The sequence below is a fragment of the Thunnus thynnus genome, chromosome 6, assembly GCF_963924715.1.
Source record: "Thunnus thynnus chromosome 6, fThuThy2.1, whole genome shotgun sequence".
Classification (NCBI taxonomy): domain Eukaryota; kingdom Metazoa; phylum Chordata; class Actinopteri; order Scombriformes; family Scombridae; genus Thunnus; species Thunnus thynnus.
Window position 1 is genome coordinate 7,631,829 of NC_089522.1, and position 25,171 is coordinate 7,656,999.

Here is a 25,171-nt window from a genome sequence, read left to right on the forward strand (position 1 = left end):
TCTGAGCATATAGTTTCTTTTGCATATAATAACAGATAACCCAGAGTTCAGGAACTCTACACTATATGCCGTAACCTTGAGTCATACAATACAAGAAGCTAAGTTAAATAGCAACCAGCTCACCTTTGGAAAAAAAGTAAAAATGTCCTTACCTTCACTGACCCACACACCTCTCAGTCTTGATAAATGCCATCTCACCAGATCTCGGCATGTACTTGCATAAGATTTTACTAGAATCTATCTTCTGCAGAGGCTAAAAAAAAGACTCCAGACAATAGTACGTGTGTCCCAACCCAGTTCCCTTCTCTCAAAACAGCAGGAGCTTCTCCCGGTGGGGCCTGAAGTATCAGATCTATTTATATGACCTTTGAGCGTGAGACTAATGCACCCCATTACCAGTGGTCATCCATTATTCAGTAGCTGCTCACCTGCAGCTAAGTGGATGATAAAATTAGAAAGGGGTGAGAGGTACGAGGAGAGATTTTTGTTGAGTCAGTGGAAAGATGGTGTTTTACTTCTCTCATGGTGTATCATATTTATCTTTTTTAATTGGCTTGTAAATCTTTGCTCGAGTAGTAAATCCTTTTTTCCAGATAACTTTAATGTTAACTTATCTTTACTAGAGTGATTTGATTACACTCATTATTGCTTCCTTTACTGCTGAGGTCAGTGTCTATGTAGTGTGTGTGTATTATTATTTTCTTTAAACAAAAAAGCTTGAAGAGAACATGAGAAGAAGAGGAGGAGACAGAAGAACAAAGGCGACATGATACAGATAATTTGCTGCAGTAGTATATTTTATTTATAGTATATATTTATTTAGTATATATATTTAGGCCTCATATATTAAAAACCTTCCCCTGCTCTATATCTACATCTTTGAATGTTTTTCATGATGACCCCTCTCCCCCTTTTAAAATGAGTTCATTTATGTTTTTTGCCTTGCAGCGGACTATCACAGCAACAATTACACAGTGACAAACGGCTGGAAGATCCACAACACGGCTAAAAACAAGTGGTTTGTCTGCATGGCCAAAAATGCAGAGGACAAGCAGAAGTGGCTGGATGCCATCTTGAGGGAACGGGAGCAGAGAGAGAGTGAGTAACATTGTTTTTAAAAGCCCATTTTTATAGCACTTCTGTTTTATGGCACTGACATCGAAAAGCCATAAACACCAGATTACACTAGATTTCCTCTCATGGAAAAATCAGTTGTTTTTTGTAATCTTGCTTAGAAAGACATGCTGCCACCAAACATGTTTTACAAGGAGCCCGACACATGTGAGCAGTTATTTCTTTCGTACTTAGTGTTTCACAAGATCATTGTGTGAATATAAAAGTGCCTCATTCGTCTCTCCGTCCTCACATTTTTATTTTGTCTCCTTTTTTTGTGCTGCGCTTTTCACTCAAACAGTGTGGAAAATACTGTGATGTCTCTGTCCTTGGAGGCACCTTTTCTCTTTCCCACTTTTGACCTTTGCATTCCTGATTTGTAGTTGTTGTCGTGCAGCTGTTGAAACTTTTTCTGCTGTTGCACACATTGTCCCTGACATGCTGGTGACACCAACAAACCATGGTGCAAACCATCGAGGCTCCCTTAGGTGACACAGTAATGACTGTGGATGTGCCTGTGACCTGGATACAGTGTTTGTGTCCTACAGATATGACCCACCTTGAACAAGCTGCCTGCTTTTGTTTCCTAAATAGAGGCTTAGGTGACATGATGTTTACAGTTGGCCTGGTTGACCTGTGCACCAAGCAGAGGCTGCTACAACAATCTAGTCTTCACATTCAAAAAAAACAATTCCTGCTTGCAATGCAACACAAGTATTTGCCTGTCAAAGCCCTGGGTGTGATGAGTGTTGAATCAAACGGCTCATTCACAAATAACAGATGTGCTAAAAACAGCATCTTAGTCAGTTGCTAAAAATAGCAATGTGTTTACTTGTCTAAGAAAGTGAATCACACAGCAATTTAAATTAATCCGGATCTATTTTTAATGTAATAATAGTGTTTGTGTCTTGAGTAGATTTTTAAGACAAGGTTTCCAGTATCTATTTCAGCAGATGGTTTTGCAGCCATACAGTGAATTGACATGTTGAAATGCTTGTAGAAGAAGATTTGGATGAGTGTGCAGAGAGTCAAAAGTATAGTTAGTCTCATTCAAAAACATCCACTGAGAGATGCAACACTTCTGATTTCAGTAATGTAAACTGATATTCTTGTTGCTCTTTATGTTTTCCTTTCATGGTGTGACTTCCCTATTTTGCCTTAAAATGTGTTCCCACCTGTTCAGCACTGGCCATCTGTCTTTGTTATGTTGTGTGCATTAGACAGTGTGAGAGGCTTTAACCAGATTATGGGCGGTACACAACAGGCCACCTGATAGCATTGATGGCTAAAAGTCAAAATTTGATCCCTAAAGCTATTTGAACATGATTTTGGTTGAAAATGCCAGAATGCACAAGTACTTTCACTTGGTGCAACTGTCATTATAAATATTTTCATTTTTGTAAATTAGCCTTTGTAATTTGGTCCTACGTTAAACAAGCATCCACAGCAGAGTTTGACATCATCAGAATCCGATCTCGTGATGAAAGGGTTTCAGAGTAAAAGTAAGTATGAAGGAGTGTGCTGCAGCTTGTGGTGTTAAGTTACGACCTGGCGGAAACCATCCTGAGGCTAACAGATGCCAGATCAGTCACAGTGCCCAATTTCCCCACACACTCCCTTTCTATTACCCAATCTACAGTATACTCTGCTCTCAGCCTTCTTACCTTTCTCTCAACCTCTTTACTCCAGTCTAGACAGCTACAAGATAAAGTCTTACTGCAATAAATCCTGGCAACGTTTTTTTTTTTTTCACTTTTCCCTTTTCATGCATTATTGCTGTTCCTGATACGCCTTATTTAATTTGACCTTTTCTACCTATTACTTTGGTCCCTCCCCGTGCCGGACATGTGGGACTTCCATCGATCACCAGCTGCCAGCAGGAGGTGGCTGCGCTTTATCTTATTGTTATTGTCAAGGAAGTAAAGGGAAAATCCATCGGTCAGATAATGCGATAGGATATTAGCCAGTGAGCGCAGGAAGACGAGGAGCAGCACAAGACAAACTCTGACAGCTGGACCAGAAGCAGAGGGGCCTCTGCGCTGGACAGGCCCCGTCTGTTGTTCAATGACACTCATTGTTTAAGTCTACTCCAGCTGCTGTCAAATGTAATATAACCCCACCTCCATCACAGGCTGCAAGCACAGAACCCCCAAGGACTCAATAGGAAAATTGGATTCAAAAGTTAGCCGTGTAACTTCTTACATTCTTCGTCCCACCCCCTGTCCCTTTCAGCTGGTCAGGCACCCACCCCAACACTTGTCACTCAACTTTCTGCCTTCAAATGGTACAAGTTGCATAAGTTACATAATGCAGCTTAAAAGCTTTTTTTCAACTGTATTGCGTAGTTTGCACTGGGCACCAAGGAGAGCTAGAAAATATTAAGGAGTCTGGCACAGCAAGCAGACCTCAAACAACTAGTGACAAATCCGACTGAGAGACTACAGCCAAACTGAGAATATCAAAAAAACTTGCAACTGACATTTTGAAATTTTGCTTTGCTTTGCTTTGCATTGATGTGTCAGACCATGGAGTATGTGGAAGAGGAAAAGAATGGCAGACGTAAAAGAGAAGGAGAAACGGAACTAAATGGGGCTAATCACTAATTTGCTAGGCTGAGTCAGCTCAGCAACACACACTGGCACTATGGCAATATATGGCAACTTCATGTGTCAGGGCCATCTTGTGCAAGATACAGCTAGGAGCTTGACAGATGTCAGTATGTCACAAATATGAGATGTAATTTATCAAGCGTGTTGCAACTCTAAAATCGGAATACTTTTTAGTGAAGTATAGCAGCTTGATGTGCCTCTCAGTAGAGTTAAGCAGCTTAGGGAGTCTAAGAGTACCGCAGAGTTGAGTTGCCCGAGTCAGAAAGTCTCACAGTGCAGTTCAGAAGTTCATCAAACCCCACGATGAGGTTAAGCAGCTCAAACAGTGTACTCACTGGAGAGATTTTACTTGGGTAGCAGGCGTTACAATGGGCCCTCACATGTTCTGCTTTACAATAGAGGAATAATAGTTAACAAACCAACACAGAAACGAGATCAAGATCACGCTGCCCTGCTGAACTTTGTTACTTACTCTGAAGAAACAACTTGTCTAACAGAGATTAACATCTGGGTTTGTTTCAGAAGGTTGTGGCAAACCCGAGCCACCGTGCTCCGTTCCTGGCTAGAGTCCATCTGCACAATACCAGAACACGTCCAGGCAAAAGCTCGTTTGTCTCTCCTAACAGCACCATGACAGCTTTTGCCTTTTGGCTTTGATGTACATGTAGATAGCTGTGGAAAGCGAGTTGAAAATTGTGTACTGTAATGGTCCTGCTGTATTTTTTTTTTGGTATTGTGATACAGTCACCATGTCCATCTGAGATTTTGTTTGTTTATTTATTTCCCCTCCCACATCCCCACACTCACTTAAAAAGATAATCGTCACTTTCTTTTCTGTAAATGTTTGTATTTACATCCGGTCTCATTCCATTGAGGGTGTTAAATGTGGCATATCCTCTTGGATCTGACTTGTTTTCCTCTGTTGTTTGTAGGTCTCAAACTGGGAATGGAGCGGGATGCCTATGTGATGATTGCAGAGAAGGGAGAGAAGCTCTACCACATGATGATGACCAAGAGCCGGCACCTGATTAAGGATAGACGAAGGAAGCTCAGCATTGTGCCCAAGTGCTTCATGGGAAAGTGAGTGTCTTTGCCTCCTAAGTGCCTGGTTTCTTCAGTTTCCAAAAACTAGTGCAGTGCGCATTCAAAACGTGCCTGTTCGGAACGCCCCCCAAAGCATAATAGAGCCACCGGATCCCCTCACTGTAGGGGTCAAGCATTCAGACCTGTACCGGTTTTTCCTTTGGTTTGTCACCCGTCTGTACATACATACAGACAGACAAACATACAGACAGAGATTCCTTCCTTTAGTAGAGAGATGTGACTGCAATGCTGTGCTGTTCACAAGGGGATCCTTATAAATTGTTGTTACGTAAGGTCAGCAGGCTTTCAAAAGAGCTGGTATCCAGTCTCCCCAAGTCCTGGCAAAATGCCTAAACTGTTTTATCCCTACATCCTCTTGTCTGTAATGAGCCCCCCTCATAGTCTCCTCTCACGGGTTGCAGAAAGAGCCAAGTCGCTCCAGTCCCCACACACTCATATCATCGAGTACATACACACACACACACACACACACACACACACACCCCCAGACTTTTATTATTAGAGGACCTTTAACTGAGGCTTTGCAACAGCCATTCCCTTCTCCGTCCCCTTGATGTTTCAGTACAATTAATAGACATTGAAACTTGCTTAAGTTTTCCCCAGTAGCTCCACATACAGTTCACACTAGCATTTGTGAAAAAAATAAAACAAGGCAAGACTATGATGGTGACTGATGACTTGTCTTATAAAGAGAAACCAGGGAGCAACTATTATGTGTCTGCAACACTGCCAACGTGGCTTCTTAGTACATTACAAATCATTAAATTCACCTCCCTTATGTAAATGATGTGCATTGATGATAAGAGTGCATTGATTACTGTCACATCAGCCACTGCCAAGAAATGAAGTGAATTACTTTCTCACATATGTATGTATGAGGAACTAAATCCTGCTGTACTGTGTGTCAGCATTTAGCACTTATCTTCTGGGTCAGAGGCTGCTCTATAAAGAACAGTAGGTTATTATAAAGCAATGTTTCATCCTGCACCCTGTCCACTTGCAGGTCAGAGTTCACTCACCAGTTCAAATTCCAATGTTTGCCAACATGAGTATTTCTTTTCTCTGACAATCCTTTTTCAGTCCCTCACTCCCTCCTTCGCCTCACCCATTTGCCTCACCCTTCACCCTTTCCCTCAATATGTTTTCACTCTCTACTATCTCCCACTTTCCTCACTTTATCGCTCAGTCATTTCCTGTCAGTGAGCGTAACCTGCATTAGCTCTGCATTTGTCTTTTTGATGAAATTAGCAGCAGGCACAGTTTGAGTGCTTATTGCATTAAACTGAGATGCTGACTGCCGGTTTGATAGCACCCTGTTGTCTTGATAGCATAATTCCATGAAGGAATTAGGAAGGAAGATGGTCAGTGTTAACACACTTTACGTTTTCTTATTGGATCTTTTTGTTCTTACCTTTTTCATGGCAAGAGAGCTCAAACCATGAAGAGATGGAACTTGGTCTCAACTATTGACTCTCATTTTTCCAAGACAAATCTTCCTGCTCCATTTCTGGATTAGTTTCATTTCAATTATCTTTTGGTTGGTATTCCCACAGAGGAAATTACACGAGCTGTGTCCCAATTTGATACTATAAGCTAGTTTTAAACGGGTTTGAGTATGTAGTGTGTTGAAACTGGAAACAAAGCAAAATTAAGTTTAAAAAAAAGTCACTATTTATACTTGTGGGTTGTTGCTGCAGTGTTGTCCCATGATGCAATGCACTAAGGAAATGGAGCTGGTAAATGGTAAGTGGTGGTGAGACGGCTCCAAATAGGTCTTGAGAAACAAAACAATGTGATAAAATATTTAGCTATCTCGTTGTCATTGGCAGTGTCATTCTAAATTTACAGTTTAGTTTAATTTGCAGTTATTTTATCATTTCCTGTTAATATAAAACAGTAAATTATGTTGATCTCTTGTATACCTACTGCAAGTACAGTGTACTATAAAGATGAGTACATGCATGTATTTAGTACTAACTATACTGTTTATGGAAACACAAGTTTCAGATATAGAAATATGAAGAGGCTCGCCCATATTTTCACATTAATCTTGTCTTCCACCTTTCAATGTGTGGCTGAAGACTCTCTCTGTATGTTTGTGTGTGTCTCTCTCTCTTTCTGTCCCTTGCACACACACACACACACACGATTCCTGCCCATCATATTAATTTCCGTTACAGCTCTGTATCCAAAATTAACCTGACTCTTACATAACATCCACACACACACACATCATCCCCTCACATTCACTTAAGCCCTCTGTCAATGTCAATTAACAGCCACTAGCTTTGACATGACCATTCACATACAGACAATGAACACACTAATTATGCAGGCATGCAAACATGTTCTCTCCCAGACTAAGAAAAAGTGAAAAAGCCTGTTGGGACTGACCTCCCTCCACACACACACACACACACACACACCCACACACACACACACACACATGCACACCCATACAGCACATACAGGTTATAGCAGGCACCTGGCAGGTCACAAGAAAAACTCTTATTAATTATGATAAAATATTCCTTTAGTGCTGCAGGCAGACAAAAAGGACTAGTGGCAGATGGCTCAAGGTGTCTGCAGTTCTACATAATCATACACACACACACACACACACACACGTACACACACACCCTCACATGCTTGACATTTGTGCATGCAAAGCGATCAGACTCATACCCTACATACATCTGTTACATGACTGCCTGAGAGCAAATTCACACCTAAGTGCAATTTTTTCACACACACATGCTTCAGAATGATTCACAGGCTGGCATGGACACACACCCATTAGCTGCCTCCGATTCACCGCTCATCATTATCTGGGGGAGTGATTTCGCTCAGCAGCATGAAAGACGAAGAAGGAGAAGAATGTAATTTTCTCCTTCAAACATTTGTTCAGTTCACACTGGGTGTGAAAAGAAGGGAGCGGAGCCGAAGTGCTAAAATTTGGATGGTTAATGCATATAAAGTATCAAAGTAGGTCTTAGAGATATTTGTAGCAAAAGAGAAAAGGATAAACTTGAAAGAAACAATTCTACAAATACATATATGCAGTGTGTGTGTGTGTGTGTGTGGTCTAAGTAGTCTTTTATAGTGACAGAATAAATAGCTTTCTGCTCTAAGAGTCTCGTGACAGTGTCAGCATGTTGCACAATGCTTTCAGAAGTGAACATCAAGGCCAGCTCAGCCTCAGAATGGACATATTTCACAGGCTGTATTGCGTGGGCCCAGTGAGAGCAATAGTATCTGCTTGCAAGACTTACTACGTAAACACTCTACAGATTGCATGGACTGTTAAAAAGTAGTAAACAAACAACTGATATGTACTTCTGTTGCAGTTGGGAATATTCTGGCATTCTCATATTAACTCTTCTGACTAGCTTCCATTAGTACACTAGCGCCATTTAACAATCAATACCACAGCCGGTAATGCATTGCAGTGCTTATCATATACACAAAACAAAGCATTGGGCTAAACATTCAACCATCACCTGCCCCTTCTTCTTTACATCATTTGTTTCTTACAGTTAATGGTGTAAGAAATTTTCAATCCTCTTGTTGTCACACACACACACCAGCTCTTTTTCTGCTTCGGCTTGGGCAACAGAATCCAACAAAAACTAATAGAAAACAGTTAGGCTCTGTGCATCGAATTAGTTTCTGTTGGCGCTGGAGGGAAATTGCAGCACTAATACTGTTGAGTCTTTACCACCCTGGCTAGTGATGCTACGTTGCTAAAGCAAACAGTGGTGGACTCTGGACTATGCCTGTACACTTTGACAACTTATCAAAAAGTGAAGCCATAATGACCTCTGAACCAAGTCATATTGAATAATGGAAACAGTTTTCAGCCGAATGGAAAACCTATCTCTCATATGCATCGGTGTCATCAGGTTATAGATGTGACACCGCTATGATTAGTTCATTAAAATGAGGTGGAAAATCAGAAAAAGCATTTCGTCATATATGTTTTTTTATTATCTGATGTTCTAAATGTTGCTTTCGAGAGTGGATTTCTCAGAACAAGGAAAGTATTGCATGTTTTTTATGAGTGTGATATGGTCTGAGTATTTAGCATTAGCATGGGAGGAGAGAAGATGAATGAACATGAAAGAAAATAGTCATGCATTTAGAAATACCGGCTTTATCAACAGAACTCCAAGGAAAAAGATAATGGCATAGTGGCACCCGCACTCTGTGAAATTCTGTGCTTAAACCACCACAGCAAGGACCTCTACAGGAAAGATGGAGATTTCAATTTGAAAAAAACAAAACAAATCAGTCAGCAGATAACCACTTAAAGAAACCAGGCCTCATCATATGCTTCTCTGTCTTCTGTCCTCAGTGAGTTTGTGTCATGGCTGATAGAGAGCGGAGAGATCAGTAAACCTGACGAAGGCGTCAACTTGGGACAAGCCTTACTGGAAAATGGCATCATTCACCATGGTGAGACGAAACAAAATCCTTTATTTTTGTCTCTTGCTCTCTTTACATTATTCTTTATCTGAATTATTCTCTGTTTCTTAAACTCCTGCCACCGTCTCTTGCTTTATCATTTTTACTCATATATTTGATGCACTTTGCAGCCGCCTGTCATGTTTTTTATACTGTTTTTCACTTTGTTTAGTCATCTCATTCTCTTGTTTCTTGGCTTGTTAGCCTGCTTCTTTTTTCATCTGATTCACATTTTTCTTCTATAATTGTTTGACTCATTCATGTTATGAATGTATCCGTGACTTACTGTTGGACCACACATTTTAGGGTAGAAACCACCATGATTCAAAGATATTATCAATAATAATTCTGGTAATATATCTTGCATGATTTCCCCTTCCATGATTTAGTCCTAAGTGTGACATTCACAAGTCCAATAACCTTAACTATGCAGCAAGTAATAAAAGACGCACACAAACAGCTATAAATAATGTATGAACACAGTTGTCCAGAGTTTTGCTGAAGGGGCTCTTGTAAACCAATGTCACGATTCATGCACACCACCCTCTCAGGGAAATTTGCTGAGACCCAACGCTCATATTCCTTAATACCTGTGGAAAATCCCCTGAAATCCTCCCTCACAGTTGCCTACGACCACAGAGAGATACAATGATGACATGCAGGGCTCTGTGGGATAGCAATCAGGCTTTGTGGGCAAACTGGAGAGACGCGGGCCCTGCAGGCACAGTGTAGGTGTCACCAGTTAGTAGTGAAAGGAAATCAGACACAGAGAGGTAATGTGACAGAGTGGCAGATTGAAGCTGTCCATGTGTCGTTGTGAAGAGACAGAGAGGAAAAAGACAGATAGTCAACATTTTACAGTACATAATACAGACTTTATCCCGTGCAACCAGCCGTACATGTTTGAGCCACTAAAACACACCACCAGTTCATACTTGAATGTTAGCAAATATGACATCTTTGCTCCCATAATAATTCAACTATCATTTTATGTACTTTGAATCCCACATTTGACACTTCACAATGGCTGATTTTGCGGTGCATTCCTTTGGTTTTATGAGGGCATATTAAGTCTAGACTGAGAAAACCAGCAGCTTGTTTGAGCCCATGCCAACTTGTTGTGGTGGAACCAAAGTGCCTCTGTTTGGCAGATTTCACCGTGAGCTTCTCCAACAGGCATCTGTTTGTGTACATATTAGTCATCTTCCATTTTCTGTGTTGGATTGATTATAAATAAAAACTTATTTTGGACGTTTCCGCGGTTTTTAATGCTGTTTGGAAGATTTTTCTGTAAATTGGCAGCTGTCTGCAATGTTAAATATTTGAATGTCACGGCTTACTCAGTGCAGACATGAATTTACAACTGCAGCATTTTCTCCAAACATTTGTTTCTTGCTTCTCATGTCTTTTTTTTTTAAATGTCCTTACTTTACTTGTGTGAAGAACATTTGACTTAGTAGCCTGCGGTTGAATACAAAAAAAACAATAATTTGCATGCTCAAAAAAAGTTTGATCAGCCTGATCTCCAGCCGAGGTGACATTTCCTCCTTATGGTGACATTTCAGTGTCAGACAAGCACCAGTTCAAGAATGAGCAGGTGTTGTACCGCTTCCGCTATGACGATGGCACCTACAAGGCCCGCAGTGAGATGGAGGATATCATGTCTAAGGTAACTTAACTCTGCTGAAAATATAAATTTCAAAGCTTTATTGTTGTCTCATTTCTGCACTTTTCACATCAGCAACACATTAAACATTTACTCGAATTGGTGGTTTGAACAATTTGTATCAAAATACTCACAAATTGCATTTTAAATACATTTATTCAAAAATATTTACATAAACCCTCAGTGCCTGGTCACTAATCCTGGAGGCACTAATCTCTTCCCATAGAAAACTCAATCAGAAACTAAATCTGAAAAACAAAACCAAACCAAACAAAAACATTAAGAATAATTTAATGTAGTTATGTTTGTTGTCAGTTAGAGACTGTGGTTTTGAAATTTCTATCCTAAAATGATATCCTCAGGGTAACTCTTTTCACAATCGACATCTAAATCTCTTGTCCCGTAGCCATGCGTGCACTTGTTTACCTAAGGTGTGTATGCTCTATGACTCAGCGGCTCCCTCTTTTTTTTTTTTCCCTCTTTCAGGGCGTCAGGCTGTACTGCCGCCTTCACAGCCTCCACACGCCTGTCATCAAGTAAGTACCTGCCCTTTTTCCTCCTCTCTCCTTCTCCTCTCCTCCTTCTCCCCCTTATGCTAATGTCCCCCCTTCTCCAGGTGCATGAATGCATATTCATGAAGGGTTCACATTCGGCCCACGTCACCCTTTCAGTAATGCCTGAACAAACAGTAGCATTGCCAGGAATGACAACCCTCAAACCTCCTTCCTCTCCAACTTGGACTCCGAGGCAGACTTGAGCTGCTGTAGGTTCATGTGCTGAAGATTCAGTTCAGGCTGAAGATGCCAGGTTTTCATAACTGGAGGTTTATATGTGGCAGCTTTTAAAGGATTAAGGAGAGCTATTTATTGTGAGCATTTGTCTTTTAGTCTTTACAGTGATGGGGGTTAGTTGAATTTATTTTAGTGACTTTTTATATGCATCAGTAACTTTCTCTTTCCCCTTTACGCTCTCTCATCCATGTCTTACACATATAAACACTTTCTTCCTCACATATGCATATAATTTACATCTTAATTCTTGACTCAAGACCTAGAGGTTAAATTGGGGTTGGTTTCACCTTTAAGTATTCTATATTACAGTATTGTTTTTGATCTGAAGGTCTAAGAGTCAGAAACAAATTTATAGAAAAGCAGAAGAAACACACATTGCCTCCCTCTCAAACACACACACACACACACACACACACACACACACACACACGCACACACTCTCTGTCTGCCGCAGCCCTTCCTTTCATACTCTTTCCCATTCATCTCTCTATCTCTCCCTCCATCACTCACCCGCTGATTGAAGTGCCTGGGGTTGCCATCGGTGCAAACAAAGAGCTTTTGGTCTGGGGACAAATCCTATTAACATACAAAGGCAATCCCTCTGCCTGCCAGCCAGATATTATGTAATATGGCCTGGCTTTTTTAATCTGTCACTAAATTGGCATTGTAAGCTGCAACTATTAATTATCATGTATGAGTGATGTATGTATTGCAGTTTATGAGTCATAAATAATCATAAACTGTCCCTCTATTATATTAAACTTTGTTGAGTGATAATGCGCCTGTTGGTTTCATATCATTAAAACGTAATCAATAAGAATAATAATGTGAGGTGATAGAATAGATAGATATAGATATAAATAGAGAAAAGAAATAGATTGATCAGCAAATGATGCCTGTTCACTTTTCATGGTGTCTCAAAGCATTGTCTGCACTAAAGGTCAGTGCACTTTCAGTCAATGTGTGCTCTCAAAGCACACTGTCTTGTTTTTCATTCTGATGTGGCAGTTTACAGTAAGGGAGCTCCTGATAAAGACCATAAATTACTCACAAAATTGAGACGTTAAAGAAAATGTAAGATACCAGACTTCTTGTAGGGCCAACCACACGTCCTCTCAAGCATTTCCTGTTTGACATGTTTATATGTTGAGAAGAGTGGTCCTTGTGGTTGTTTGTGCGATCTCACAAAAACCGAAGTGGTCAGGAAATTAAAGGGCAATGAATGTAAACAGCAAAACTGCAGACTGCATTACCTGCACATACATTATTTTATTGACGTGGATGTTGTCATGGCAACATCAGAAAAAAAAAATGTTTTATGATCACTAATGAGAACTTTTAATGATGAACTTTTTGGAATTCAGAGAGTTCACTTAAGAAATGCAGCATAACACAAGCGGACGCTGTTTTGCATTGATGCAGTAAACCGCAAGGAGGTTTTGTTATCATATGTCTTATATGTGAAACCACTGACAGTGAAATCTCTTTTTCCTTTCCATCTGCGATGTGCTGCAAAAATAAATTTTGTGCAATCTCTTGTTACTCCTTTAGGGACAGAGACCACCATCTGAAAACCTTTAAATCTGTGGTGCCTGCTAGCAAACTTGTGGAGTGGCTCCTCTCACAGGTAAAATCATGTCTGTTATACTTTCACTTAATCCAAACACGCAATAAACTACGCAAGTCACCAAGGGTTCAGCAGATGACATGTACTCTCATTACTGTAGTTGTGTAATTGAACTGTTTGAGTATTTTCTTTGTAATTCACTTTTGCTGAACATTATGACTGAAATTATATGAATTGTATATTTTGCAGTCCTCTTCAAATGAAAGCAGCCACTTAAAAAATGGTTCAGTCAAATTTGGCTTAAAGTGATTTGGATATTTGTCATCAATGACTGATCATTAAGAGCACAGTCAAGGACTGTTACAGCTACAAATTTTGAATTTCCTTAAAACAAGAACAAAGTGCAACACCCTGTGTTTCACAACTTTCAGAATACTGGAAAGAGGTAGCAGCTGTTTTCTAGCTAACCGAGACATTGGTGACAGTGCACTATCTCAGTAAATAATGAATAATTATAGAAACAAAAATATTTCACTTTTTAAATTTTACTTTTTCACTCATCATAGTCATTTGTAGTCCATTTAAAAGCTGCGCTCTCTTCCTTTTTTAAGGAGCAATTAATCATCGTCTGTTTATTGAAGTAACTCAGTAGCTCCCATTTGAGTGTAACTTTTACTCATTTAGACTGGGACATGTAGAATCAGTCTCCTAGTGTGTCACTGCCTTTCTTTCACACATTTATTAAAACGTGCTGCTCACATATCACCATCTTCAATCCAGTGAACAGACAGATAAGGCCAGCTGCGGTGTTGCAGTCTGCTGTGTGTGTGAAGGTGTAAACAGGCATTGTAACTGACCGACTGTGTGTCATTGATTTGGTTTCCCAGGGAGACTGCTCGACCCGAGAGGACGCTGTGATGCTGGGTGTGGGGCTCTGCAACAATGGCTTCATGCACCATGGTCAGTTAAATTGTTGCTCACACTTACGTACATGAAGCACGGATAAACACACGTACACAAACTGACTAGGATTTATGACTTCAGTTCAGTTTAGATTACACTCTTATTCAGCACAGGATAAAAGCAGCTCAGACACACTTTGACATGACATGCATGTTATGATGTCTTTTATCTGTCTCTAATTATTTACAATGTCCTCTTTTGCAACAGCTCTGGTGTAAATTTAATTAATGCTGTTATTGTGTGACTCGTTCATTCTCTCACTATTACCCTGGGACGCTCTTCTCTGTGCTGCTCGATTACCTCATCGTACATTTTTCCCCTCAGACAGTCATTCTCTCTAACCGTAAAAATGTAATACTAGCCTCTCCTGTCACGCTTCTGTCATAGGTTGAAAAAGGGAAATCGTATATTTGCATATCCATTCCAGTCAAGTCTCAGTATCCTCACTGACCACACTGTAACGGAGCGGCTTTGGTTCCAGCCCAGCGTGTTAAACGTAAACAGCATTAGCAGTGTACCCTAACCGGAGCTGTTTCGCATAACTACATGGCTGTCTGGGTCAGTCCACTGAACCATGACCGCTGGTTAAGGCCTAAATGAGAATTGGTCATCTTCATCAGTCACGTACATTATATGAGAGCTACTTAAAAAAAAGTACTGAAAAGTAACATGATGACAGCACTTCCTGATACACATAGTGAAGTATGTAAGAAGACTGACTAGTCATTATTACAGATTCTCTAAATTGATAAATTGCACTATAACTACTGTGCAGTTGGCTTAGTAGTGAATTACAGTATAATAGGTTACACTTGCACAGAGGTGCTTTTTGACTTGAGTCATTTTATCGCCATCAGTGATAAAATGTGTTTTAAATTTGCACATGATTGAAAGCTCACAAATATTTTCTGTAAATATGTCTAGTGTTTGTATTTCGCTCTCATTTAACCACATGCCTCTGCACCTAGTTAGTGTCTTTTTCTTCACTTTTAGCTCACCTAATTGACACACACACACACACACATACACACCTACCTCCCGCCACCATCTGTTTTGAGGAGTCACCTGTTCTCTCTTACCTCTCCCTCTTCTCTGCCCTGCCTCAGGGTCATAACCTCTTTCTTCTCAGCCTGTCTGCCCTCCTCACCCCTCCTCTAGTCACTCTCTCCAGTCCGTAGTCAGCGCATCTGCTGCTCTTCACCTGGTTCCTCTTGAACTCTTCCTGCTTTTGTCTTTTGTTTGTGTCCTCTCTTCCTCAACTCTGTCTCTTTTTGTCTGCCTCTCTGTTTTTTTTTTTTGTTATGAGGTAGATAACAGATAACACGGTAAAGCTAATATGCCTTTCATCTCTCCTTACCTGCTTACATCTTTCATCTACACATCTGTCCTGAACACATGTTGCTGTTGCTGTTTGTGTGTGTCTACTTGCTTGTAACTGATAAAAAAAAAATGGTTAAACCCTGCAAGATCCAACTGCACTTAGATCAATCAGAAATGTAGCTTTTTAATTGTAAAGTATTTGTTTGATGTTTACCCATATTGTTGCATCTGTCCATCATATTTTAATTATACATTTATAATCTAGTTTAAAATATACAACTTAGCCAGTACTTCTTAAAACTCCAGTTAAGTGCAGCACTGATCCTGTGAATAAATGTCCAATAGATTGAATTTTGACACTGACCTTTTGATACTGTCAGCGTGCAGGTGTATCGGAGTGTGCGAGTGACGTGTACTTGTACTACGTGTTTGTTTTATTGTATGTTTTATTAGGCTTAAACAGTTTCCGGAGTAGCACTCCCTCCGGTTGAATAGGAGGTGTAAGGTATTATATGGCCACAGCCTCCGTGACTCAGAGGAAATAACTCACGTTCGTTTGAGTTGGCGTAAGGCCAGTGTCGGTGGGTGTGGTGTGCGTGTGTAATCAGTTTCTGAAGGCTTTTGTTCATCTGAGGATGCCAGATGCTCTCAGAATCTCTGAACAGCTGGGTACCTTTGGCACTCAGTGTTGCCTGTACAAGTCCCGTTTTACAGTGGCTTCACAGATTCAAACACCTACACACATGCACACGTGAGAAAAGGAGAAGTTCTTGGTTGGATTTCTTGCGTCTGTGAATGTGTTTGAGCTCTGAGTCACAGTGACCATCAAAAACTCGAGGCCAGTGCCAGCTGTTAAACCATATTCAGTACAGTGGTGCATGTTGACGTTCATATCATTTCCTGTCATTTTAGGCATACTGAGGTATTTGCACCTGTTGCAGATATGTCCAAAATCCATGTGCGTGAAGAGGATGCAAAAGAAAACTGGCAGCCATCAGGAATGTAAAATTATTGTGAAAGAGTAGTATGTTTACCACTTTCTTTAATTAATTAGAAAGTGACAAAATTAGGGTGACAACGGAAGCATCTTTCATTCAAGAAAGCAGTTGCTTAGCCAAGGTGTCTGAAGTGAGTAGAGTTGTCATGGTGATTGCCCACATGCTGATTTCAGTGGCTTAGCTCCTTATCAGAGACACATTCAAAAATCTACAGCAGAGTTACTGTAGTGTGTTTTGGTGCAGGCTCAAAAACGCTGTGACTGGAGAAGCATCCATAATGAGCTCCTCACCTGTTTGACGTGCCCCATGTGTTGGAGCAAGGCTCAGCCCAACAGTGGGATTCCCAAACACACACAACAGACTGTTTCTTGTGTCCTCTGGAGAGTCTTCCTGGCCTCGGCCAGAGATGGCTACGACCCAGATGTGGTTTGGCTCCAGATGTTCTTGCTGACATCATTAGCTAATGAGCTAATTAACCATTAGCTTGTTTGTGTGAAGATGGCCGCACATTAAGGGGCAGATTCTTTTGATTCTGGTCGGGTAAACACTCTCTACAGGTCTTTGAAGTAGATGAACAGTGTTTGTGTCATCTTGGAACACACTTACAAGGTCCAATTTTCCAACAAGACCATCAATTTTGCCAGTATGAGCACAAACACATTTTGGATTGTTAATTGACAAGCACCCATGTGTGGTCAAAGATAATGATAAAAGCCTTTCTGTAGCGTGACTTCCCCTCTTTGTTCAGCAAGTCAAGATGGAACCCAGGGCGGTTTGTTTCATTGTTGCGTTGTCAAAATAGTATTTCACTCCAAGCAAACATGCACATATTTTTGCAACACGCAAATGATGAAGTTTAAACTAGAAATTGCATTTTCTTGTCAGCCTTGTTGATTTGATACATCAAAATGTGCTGAAATGTTCTTGAATAGATATCAAGCTGCTTTCTCATCACATGTTGTGTGTGGGTTTTTTTTCCCCTTCAGTCTTGGAGAAGAGCGAGTTCAAAGACGACTCCCAGTTCTTCCGTTTCTATGCGGACGAGGAGATAGAAGGAACCAGCACCAAGAGCAAGCAGATCCAGCGCAACGACTTCAAACTCATCGAGAACATCTTGGCCAAGTCTCTGGTGGTAAGCTGGAACATGCACACAAACACATATAAACACATTAAATTCCACATTCATTCACGCATGTATACTTGGATACACAGATACTTATTGTCAGAATCCGTCCAAAATGCCAGTTGCTGTCTCTCGATATTTTTTGTTTCCCTTGGAAAAAAAAGAAAATGGATGATAATGATAACAGAGAACGTGAATGTGTTTCACTGAAGTAAACACACTAAATATGGCACAAAGATCTTGTAATCCACTACATTGTGAAACCAGCACTATCCACTCTAGAGAGTGTTTCCAAATAAATCACTATTCAGTTGGGAAACAATGACTTAATTTGGACAGATGCCAAATGGAGCAAAAAAAAGCTGCTTTTTCATGTGTCACTCTTTCATGCAAATACCTGCATACATACATGTGTGCAGAATAATCTGCTGTATGTATGTGTGCATCTGCATGTGTGTGTACACAGTAATGATTATATTGCATATGATTTAAAGGACCATTTAGGAGCTAATTGAACTGACATACTGGCATCTACTATATCTTTCACTCCAGTTTGTTTGGTCGTGTGTGTGTGTTCTGTCTGATCTCCACGGCTCGATGTAATTAACATCACTATACACACAGAACACCCTCCTCCTCCTCCTGGGAGTGGGGGATGCTTTGATGACAATAAACACCTTTTGAATTTGCTCTGATCAGTATGCATCCTAATGAGTGTTGTCTTGTGGAATATAATCAGCTATAATGCCTGAGATGAAGTCCCTGTTGTGCTGCTGCTGAGACAACAGATAAAACTATGAGAGGTGACAGCAGAAGATTGTCGCTATCAGATATGCACTTGTCCTCGTTTGATGATAGTTTGAAACATTTCCTTTTAGCGCGCAGACATGAAACAAAGTGTGGTGAGATGAGTTTTGATTCCCTGCTTCTTGCTCTGCTTTAATATGAAACGTTTAAAATGGCTTACCAATTAAGACTTCATTCCAGTCTTAGATTCTAGTGGGGGGATTTTCTACTAAAATGCTGCCTAGGTGCCTGGAATGAAAATGTAACAGTATCTCAATTTCAAACTCCTCCTAAATGCTCTTCTTACTGCATGCATATTTACATTCCCTCTTCTGTGATACCCTACAATCCTCATTCATGACATGACACAACAGATGTTGGGAGAACTGAGTGAAGAGCAGAAACTCCCTAAAAGGAATAACGAGAAGCGAGATGCTACATTTCCAATCAAATTGGTTGAAACATCTGCTGTCATTAGACCTTTTTTGTAAGCACAATTGCATAATTGTGGGAACATTCCTGAGGTTTTGAAAAGGTCAAGATTTTTTGTTTTTTTTTAGAAAGTTTCAAGAATTATGAGACACATTTAACACCACCAAATCACTGATGCATGTCGTTGTGTGCACATCCCATCCAAGTTTAGACCAGATGTATGATAATCTGTTCAGTAAAGGAAAAAATTGAGCATATCTGCACACTGGATCAAAGTTACCGACACTTTATTGGGTTGGTTTCGACCTTACTGGTCAGTAAAAACAGCATAGACTGAATGTGCTTTTGTCCCTATGCAGTGAACTGGTTCAGGTTGGGTTATATAACATATAGGCTGTTCATAAATAGTAAAACTGATTCATGTATATACGAATGTGTCACATAAAACAAGATCAGGGCACACTGTTCTGGATCTAGGGGACTGTGGTTTCCAGAGGCTGAAACAGAAAGTCAACTGTTTAGTTAAGGCCATTATCTTTGGGAAAACCTAGCGGCATCACTATCATCCCTTTTAATATCAGTGGGAAGTATGCACGCTATCTGGCTTTCCACAAGAAGTGGAAAAGGCTTTTTTTTGTTGATTAGCAGAACTAATCCTCCCTCATGGCTATTATTGAAGTGAAGTGCAGGAACTCTTTATTTACCACGGCCATCTCCTCTGATGTAATAGCAGAGATCCACATCTTATCAGGGCCGTGCAGCAGGAAGATGGCCCCGGCAGCTTACCTAATGGAAGCCGGCTAATGTGTTTGTGATGACAGCATTTAACTAAGCCCCCCGCCACAGGGGAATACAATATGAGAAGCAGAGAACATCATCAGAAGCAAGACACCTGACACGCGATGACAATCACAAATTGCAAACCTGCAGAACTGAGACCACAATAATGTGTGGATAGTTTGTATGTGAGACCACCCAGAAAGAGCCACATATGACCTTCATTAAGCTCCAATTATTCCTCCGAAAAAAATATCGGTCATCGCAGCAAATACAACTAAATCACTTTTTACTGCAAGAGAATGGAGTTTACTTCTGATTAGTTGTATGAGATGTACAAATTACAAGACATTCACAGGGTGTGTGAAATAGGAGCAGGGCATAGTGACGCAAATAAAATGAATATGTGTGTCATGAAAGTTGTTTGTCTACTCGCTTACTCTTGATACTAAACCACTGAAAGATAAATGTGTGAGTGATAAGATGTTTGTTTTTTTCTGTGCTAGATTCACCCTGTGGAGGAAGACTATGGCTTTGAGATTGAGGAGAAAAACAAGGCCATTGTGGTGAAATCTGTCACCAGAGGCTCACATGCTGAGGTAACGGTCAAAACACACACACACACACACACACACACACACACAGACTCAGTATCTCTTTCCCGCCTCAGGGCATTAGTTCCAGTAGGTGATGGCTGTCTACTGTTTGGACGGCTGCTGTCAGTCTGCCTCTGTTCACTTCACTCTGATTGGCTGTTGAGCCATTAGACATGCTTACTCCAATCACCTCCACAAAAAATACACACACACACACCATTTTCCTCATCCAGAGCCATTTAAAATGCCAATAACTGATAAAACATTTAACATGTGTATCATTAACGAGTTTCTCTGCAATAACGCATCTTGAATAGCCTCTAAATCATGCATGCCACAGATGTTTTTTGTCCCCTGACAAAAAACTCACTGTCACCTTAATGACACTGACGCAAAATGGACTGTGCAACTATTTTCCTTTCTTTAGTGTAATTTCACCTTACGTAAGCCCGCTTTGGTTAGACAGGTGACATAGTTTTGGCTAATACCTTCTCAACATTTTGGGTTTAACTGTCTTGCTCCCTACCATTTAAATTTGCCCTCATTTCTCTTGTGTCCCTGTGGTTCAAGTTTCCTCATCGCTCTCTGTTATTTCACTCATTGCAGTCCTTTCCCACATTGCTCTTCTCCTCAGTCATTCTCTGGATAAGCTTTCTTTTTCTCCTCTGCCTGCTTTCCACCACAGTAAACCCTCACTGCTCCTTTCTCCATTTCCCTCTCTGCCCCTCTTACTCTGTTATTCATCCCCCATGTCCCCACAATAACAGGATTGCTAGTTGTGACACAGCCCGTGTGCCAGCACAGTGAATACAGCTCAGCTGATTCCCATGGGGCTCTGAAAAGGGCAGAGAGACACACACTCACACACAGAGCTCTTTCACTATATGATACTATTACAGAGGGTCACATGCATACAGGCACCCATGCAGTATTATCACACACACACACACACATCCTTGCATGCACATTCAGACGGCTGTGGCTCCTCCCAGTCGTTCCTACATCTATCCTGGGCCGTTATCCAGAGTCGGGGCCCGGCTCAGCCAAGGCCACCCCACCGGATCTGTACCCAGGACACTGGACTCACACAGGGAACACACAGAGGCTGCATTATTCTCACAACGTGACTGAAGATGTGCAAGATGACTGCAGTACTAATGACGTGCAGCAGGCCGTGGCGCTGTGTGTCTCAATTGTAAAAGCATTTTAGATGCTGATATTTGACTGTCAAAGCTCACGATGTTTGATCATTTACGAGCATGCGTATTTGTGTGTGCAGCCGTTACCGTATGTTAACATGCACTTTGAGGGATCCCATTGTATTTCTCAAATTCCCACTGGTCACACTCAAAAACATTGCTGCCACATTATGAGAAAAATGTAAATAAAGTGCATCTGTGTTTTCACATGTGCATAACTGGAAACAGAAAAAAAAACCCTCTGATCTAGAAATGCATGCAGATCCAACAGACAGCATGCAGGAGACTCAGGTGTATATAATATCATGCAGCTCAATCACATCTAGTAGCCAATCTCGATATGCCCTCCCTCCATAAAATGTCTGTTCATATGCTGGCAAATACATGACAAGACTGAACAGGCTGTGAAAATATTGAATGGTACACACTGATTTTCTCTTTCTTGTTTTGGTTTGTTTCTGATCTTCTCCATGGAAACACACATACTGAACAGTGACTTGATTTACTAGTCAGTGAGGTAATAGCTTGAATCACACTTGAATCACACAGTGACACTGGTGCCCCTTTTAAGAGGCAAAAGGTGAATCATCACAGACTACAAGATTATCTGTTAAACATATCTAGACTAATGCAGTTATGGGTTAATCTAAGCATTATCTCCTTATAATGCAGTTCACCAATCATAGAAGTCAGGAAGCTATTCATGAATTGAACGCCATCCCGACCTGAAACTCTTACTGGGCAAATGGTGGCTTTAGAGGGAGCTGAAACCTAAAAATAACAGAATCTCATCTCCTGTCTGTCCGTCTGTCCATCCAGATGGCCGGTCTGCAGGTGGGCAGGAAGATCTACACCATCAACGAGGACCTGCTGTTCCTCAGGTCTTTCTCTGAGGTGGAAACCATGATCAGCCAGGCCTTCTGCATGCGGCGCTCCCTGCGGCTGCTGGTCGCCACAAAGGCCAAGGAGTGAGGGAACACACACCATCATACGCACCCACACACACACACACACACACACACACACAGGGTACACTGGACTAACTGGTCTTTTCTCATCCAGGATTGTGAAGATCCCTGACAACCCAGACAGCCTCTCCTTCAGACTCTGTGGCTCTGCCCCTCCTCACGTACATGCTGTGAGGAAAGGTGAGTGACAGAATCAATTGACTGACTTTTTTTTTCCAGGGTTAGTGAATGAATTTCATTATTACATGCGGGGAATAACAAGCAGAATAATCAGTAATAATAAAGCTGCAACAAATACAACCTCAAACTAAACTTTTTGTTGAATTGATATAAATATTTGTTTAAAATCAGTTGTGACCCTCTTTTACTAGTAAGAGAGGTGAGAAATTGTAGAAGAGTTGACCATTAGATCTCATCATTGGCAAGAAAGGATATATTATACAATATAGTTTTCAAAGGTAAAATGATGCTGTCATTTCATATGTGTGATGGAAAAGTAATCTGTTGAGCGGTTTAACAATTTACAGCTCCCAGGGAGATGTAATTTACCATTTCTTTCATTCAGTTACAAATGACATATATTTTTCTTATGACCCCAACACTGCAGAGTTTTTCCGTATTATTTCAGCATCAGTGCCAGTAAATGCTTTGAAGGTGTTTACGGTGTCAGAAAGACAAATAATTCTGGGTGAAATCAAGGGAAAGATGAGGTAACTCTAGCCTCTAACCACCTGTTACATTCTGCTTTTAGTGAGCCTCTATTAGGTTTTTATGGCCACCTGTCAGCCAGACAGCCTGCGGTCAGGGTTCATACCCCTAATAGACCTAACTCTACTTTTAAAACGCACACACACACACACAAATCAGATCATAGTCACTTGTGGGGACATGACATGGACTTACAGTCATTTCCTGGAGACTTACCCTAACCTTAACCACTGACCCAAAAATCAGCTGTTTCCAAATTGGGGACACAGCTTTTGTCCCCAGTTAACTGGTCCTAAGTCTGAAATTTATCTTCAAAAGTAGCCTATGACAGACCACACACACACACACACACACACACACACACACACACACACACAAAACATTTTAATCACAGCTAAAAGTAACTAAAAAGACACCCACAGTTTTTTTTCTACCTTCTCATTCCTCCTCCTGTCCCCTTGCAACCTTCTAACCAGATGTTTGTGCCGCCTAGACAGACTTGAAATAGAAAGATGAGAGATTTATGACAAGTTGAATAAAGGATGAATCCAAATGTGTAAACCAGACGGTAGTAGGAGAGGACACACATGAAAACAGAGAGGAGAGGAGCCATCGGTTGGTGCAACCAAAGAATGTGATCCATGGTTTTACTTTTCTTTATTGTGGCAGGAGGACTTCTCTGCTTTCTCTCCCTCTCAATCCTCTCCCTCTCCACACACCTCCTTTCTCTCCTTCCTGGTCTTCTGTATCACTTTTGGCTCATAGCTCATGCATGGAGAACTGTTTTTTCCAGCTGAAATTCAGAGTCTCCGATAGTGTTTTTTCTGTTCTTAAATCAGTCCCCCCGTGTGCTACCCATGTGTGGGTCAAGTAGACTTGGAGTTTAGGTAATTGTTGGCACCCTGGGCGGAAGTGATGCCAGTGCTGGTATTTTTAGATAAGAGAGGAAGATGATGGAGGTGTTGATTGGACTTCCAGGCTGTAAAGCCATTAGTAGCTTGGGACAGCGTGTTGCGGCACTGAACCAAGCAATTTTCTATTTTCCTGGAGGGACAAAAGGGGCGATGTTATGTGTAGATAAGGGAACTGAGTTTAAAAGGAGATATTGAAAAAAAAAAAATCCATAGAAAATGAAATCATTTACTTTGATGTAAGTATTTTGGAGAATTTTCCTTGTATAAGAGTGGCACATGTTTTTGGTTGTACCTTACACTTCATGTTTTCAATGTGTTGTGTACAGTATTTCTGCTGCTCTGTGACTCCTCACCTTTGACCTCTGATCCTTTATTGACACACTACAGGCTGGGAGGCGGCAGGGGCGGGTCTTCAGCCTGGCCAGGTCATTCTGAAGGTCAACGGCAACAACGTCAACCGAAGTGACTACCAAGAGGTCCTGGAGCACTTCACTGCGCAGCACACACACCAGGAGCCTCTCAAAGAGGTGAGGGGACACATGAAAATAAACACAATCTTTTTCTTCATAAGCCCAGGGTTTGTAGAATAAGATGGGCATTGATTGAGAATGTATTAAGAGAAATACAATCTGTTAATTAAAAATTATAATTACCCAGCAAGCCACATCATCCCACTCTATACAGGGTGCTCAGTGACTTACAGTCACTGTGTGTGTTGTTATGTCTCTCACTGTACCAGGGTACTCCTTGAACGCTCTGTTTATGCTACATATGATTAGTATCGGTATTAGTTTAGGAAGTCAATTCAACCAGATCATTCAACAATGTGGCTTACAGAATTCACATTTGACAAGCTCACAGTCAAGAGAGCCCCGGTGACCCAGACATTCCTACTCTGACACGGTACATAAAACAGTGTCAGCATCAGTTAGAGCTAGAATTAGCTAAAGCAACTTAGCGTTTGAAGAAAACAACATATTAAAAACTGCAATGATTTCAGTGACCTTTTTAAATTTTCATCTCAGTATGATACCACAGTGGTACAATAGGAGTGTCTTCGTGTCATCAGCGTT

General features: G+C 40.9%; 1 protein-coding gene across 1 annotated transcript in view; it reads left to right on the top strand.

Annotated features, from left to right (window-relative positions):
• The window catches only part of prex1 (phosphatidylinositol-3,4,5-trisphosphate-dependent Rac exchange factor 1), an 80,959-nt gene that overhangs the window by 34,059 nt on the left and 21,729 nt on the right, over positions 1–25,171 (top strand). The window contains exons 9-20 of the mRNA XM_067591467.1: positions 949–1,098; positions 4,655–4,802; positions 9,181–9,281; positions 10,856–10,959; positions 11,443–11,492; positions 13,299–13,374; positions 14,202–14,274; positions 17,582–17,727; positions 20,220–20,312; positions 22,328–22,476; positions 22,571–22,656; positions 24,486–24,625. Of these exons, the coding sequence (XP_067447568.1) occupies positions 949–1,098; positions 4,655–4,802; positions 9,181–9,281; positions 10,856–10,959; positions 11,443–11,492; positions 13,299–13,374; positions 14,202–14,274; positions 17,582–17,727; positions 20,220–20,312; positions 22,328–22,476; positions 22,571–22,656; positions 24,486–24,625 (1,316 nt within the window). The remainder of the gene's footprint in view (positions 1–948; positions 1,099–4,654; positions 4,803–9,180; positions 9,282–10,855; positions 10,960–11,442; positions 11,493–13,298; positions 13,375–14,201; positions 14,275–17,581; positions 17,728–20,219; positions 20,313–22,327; positions 22,477–22,570; positions 22,657–24,485; positions 24,626–25,171) is intronic.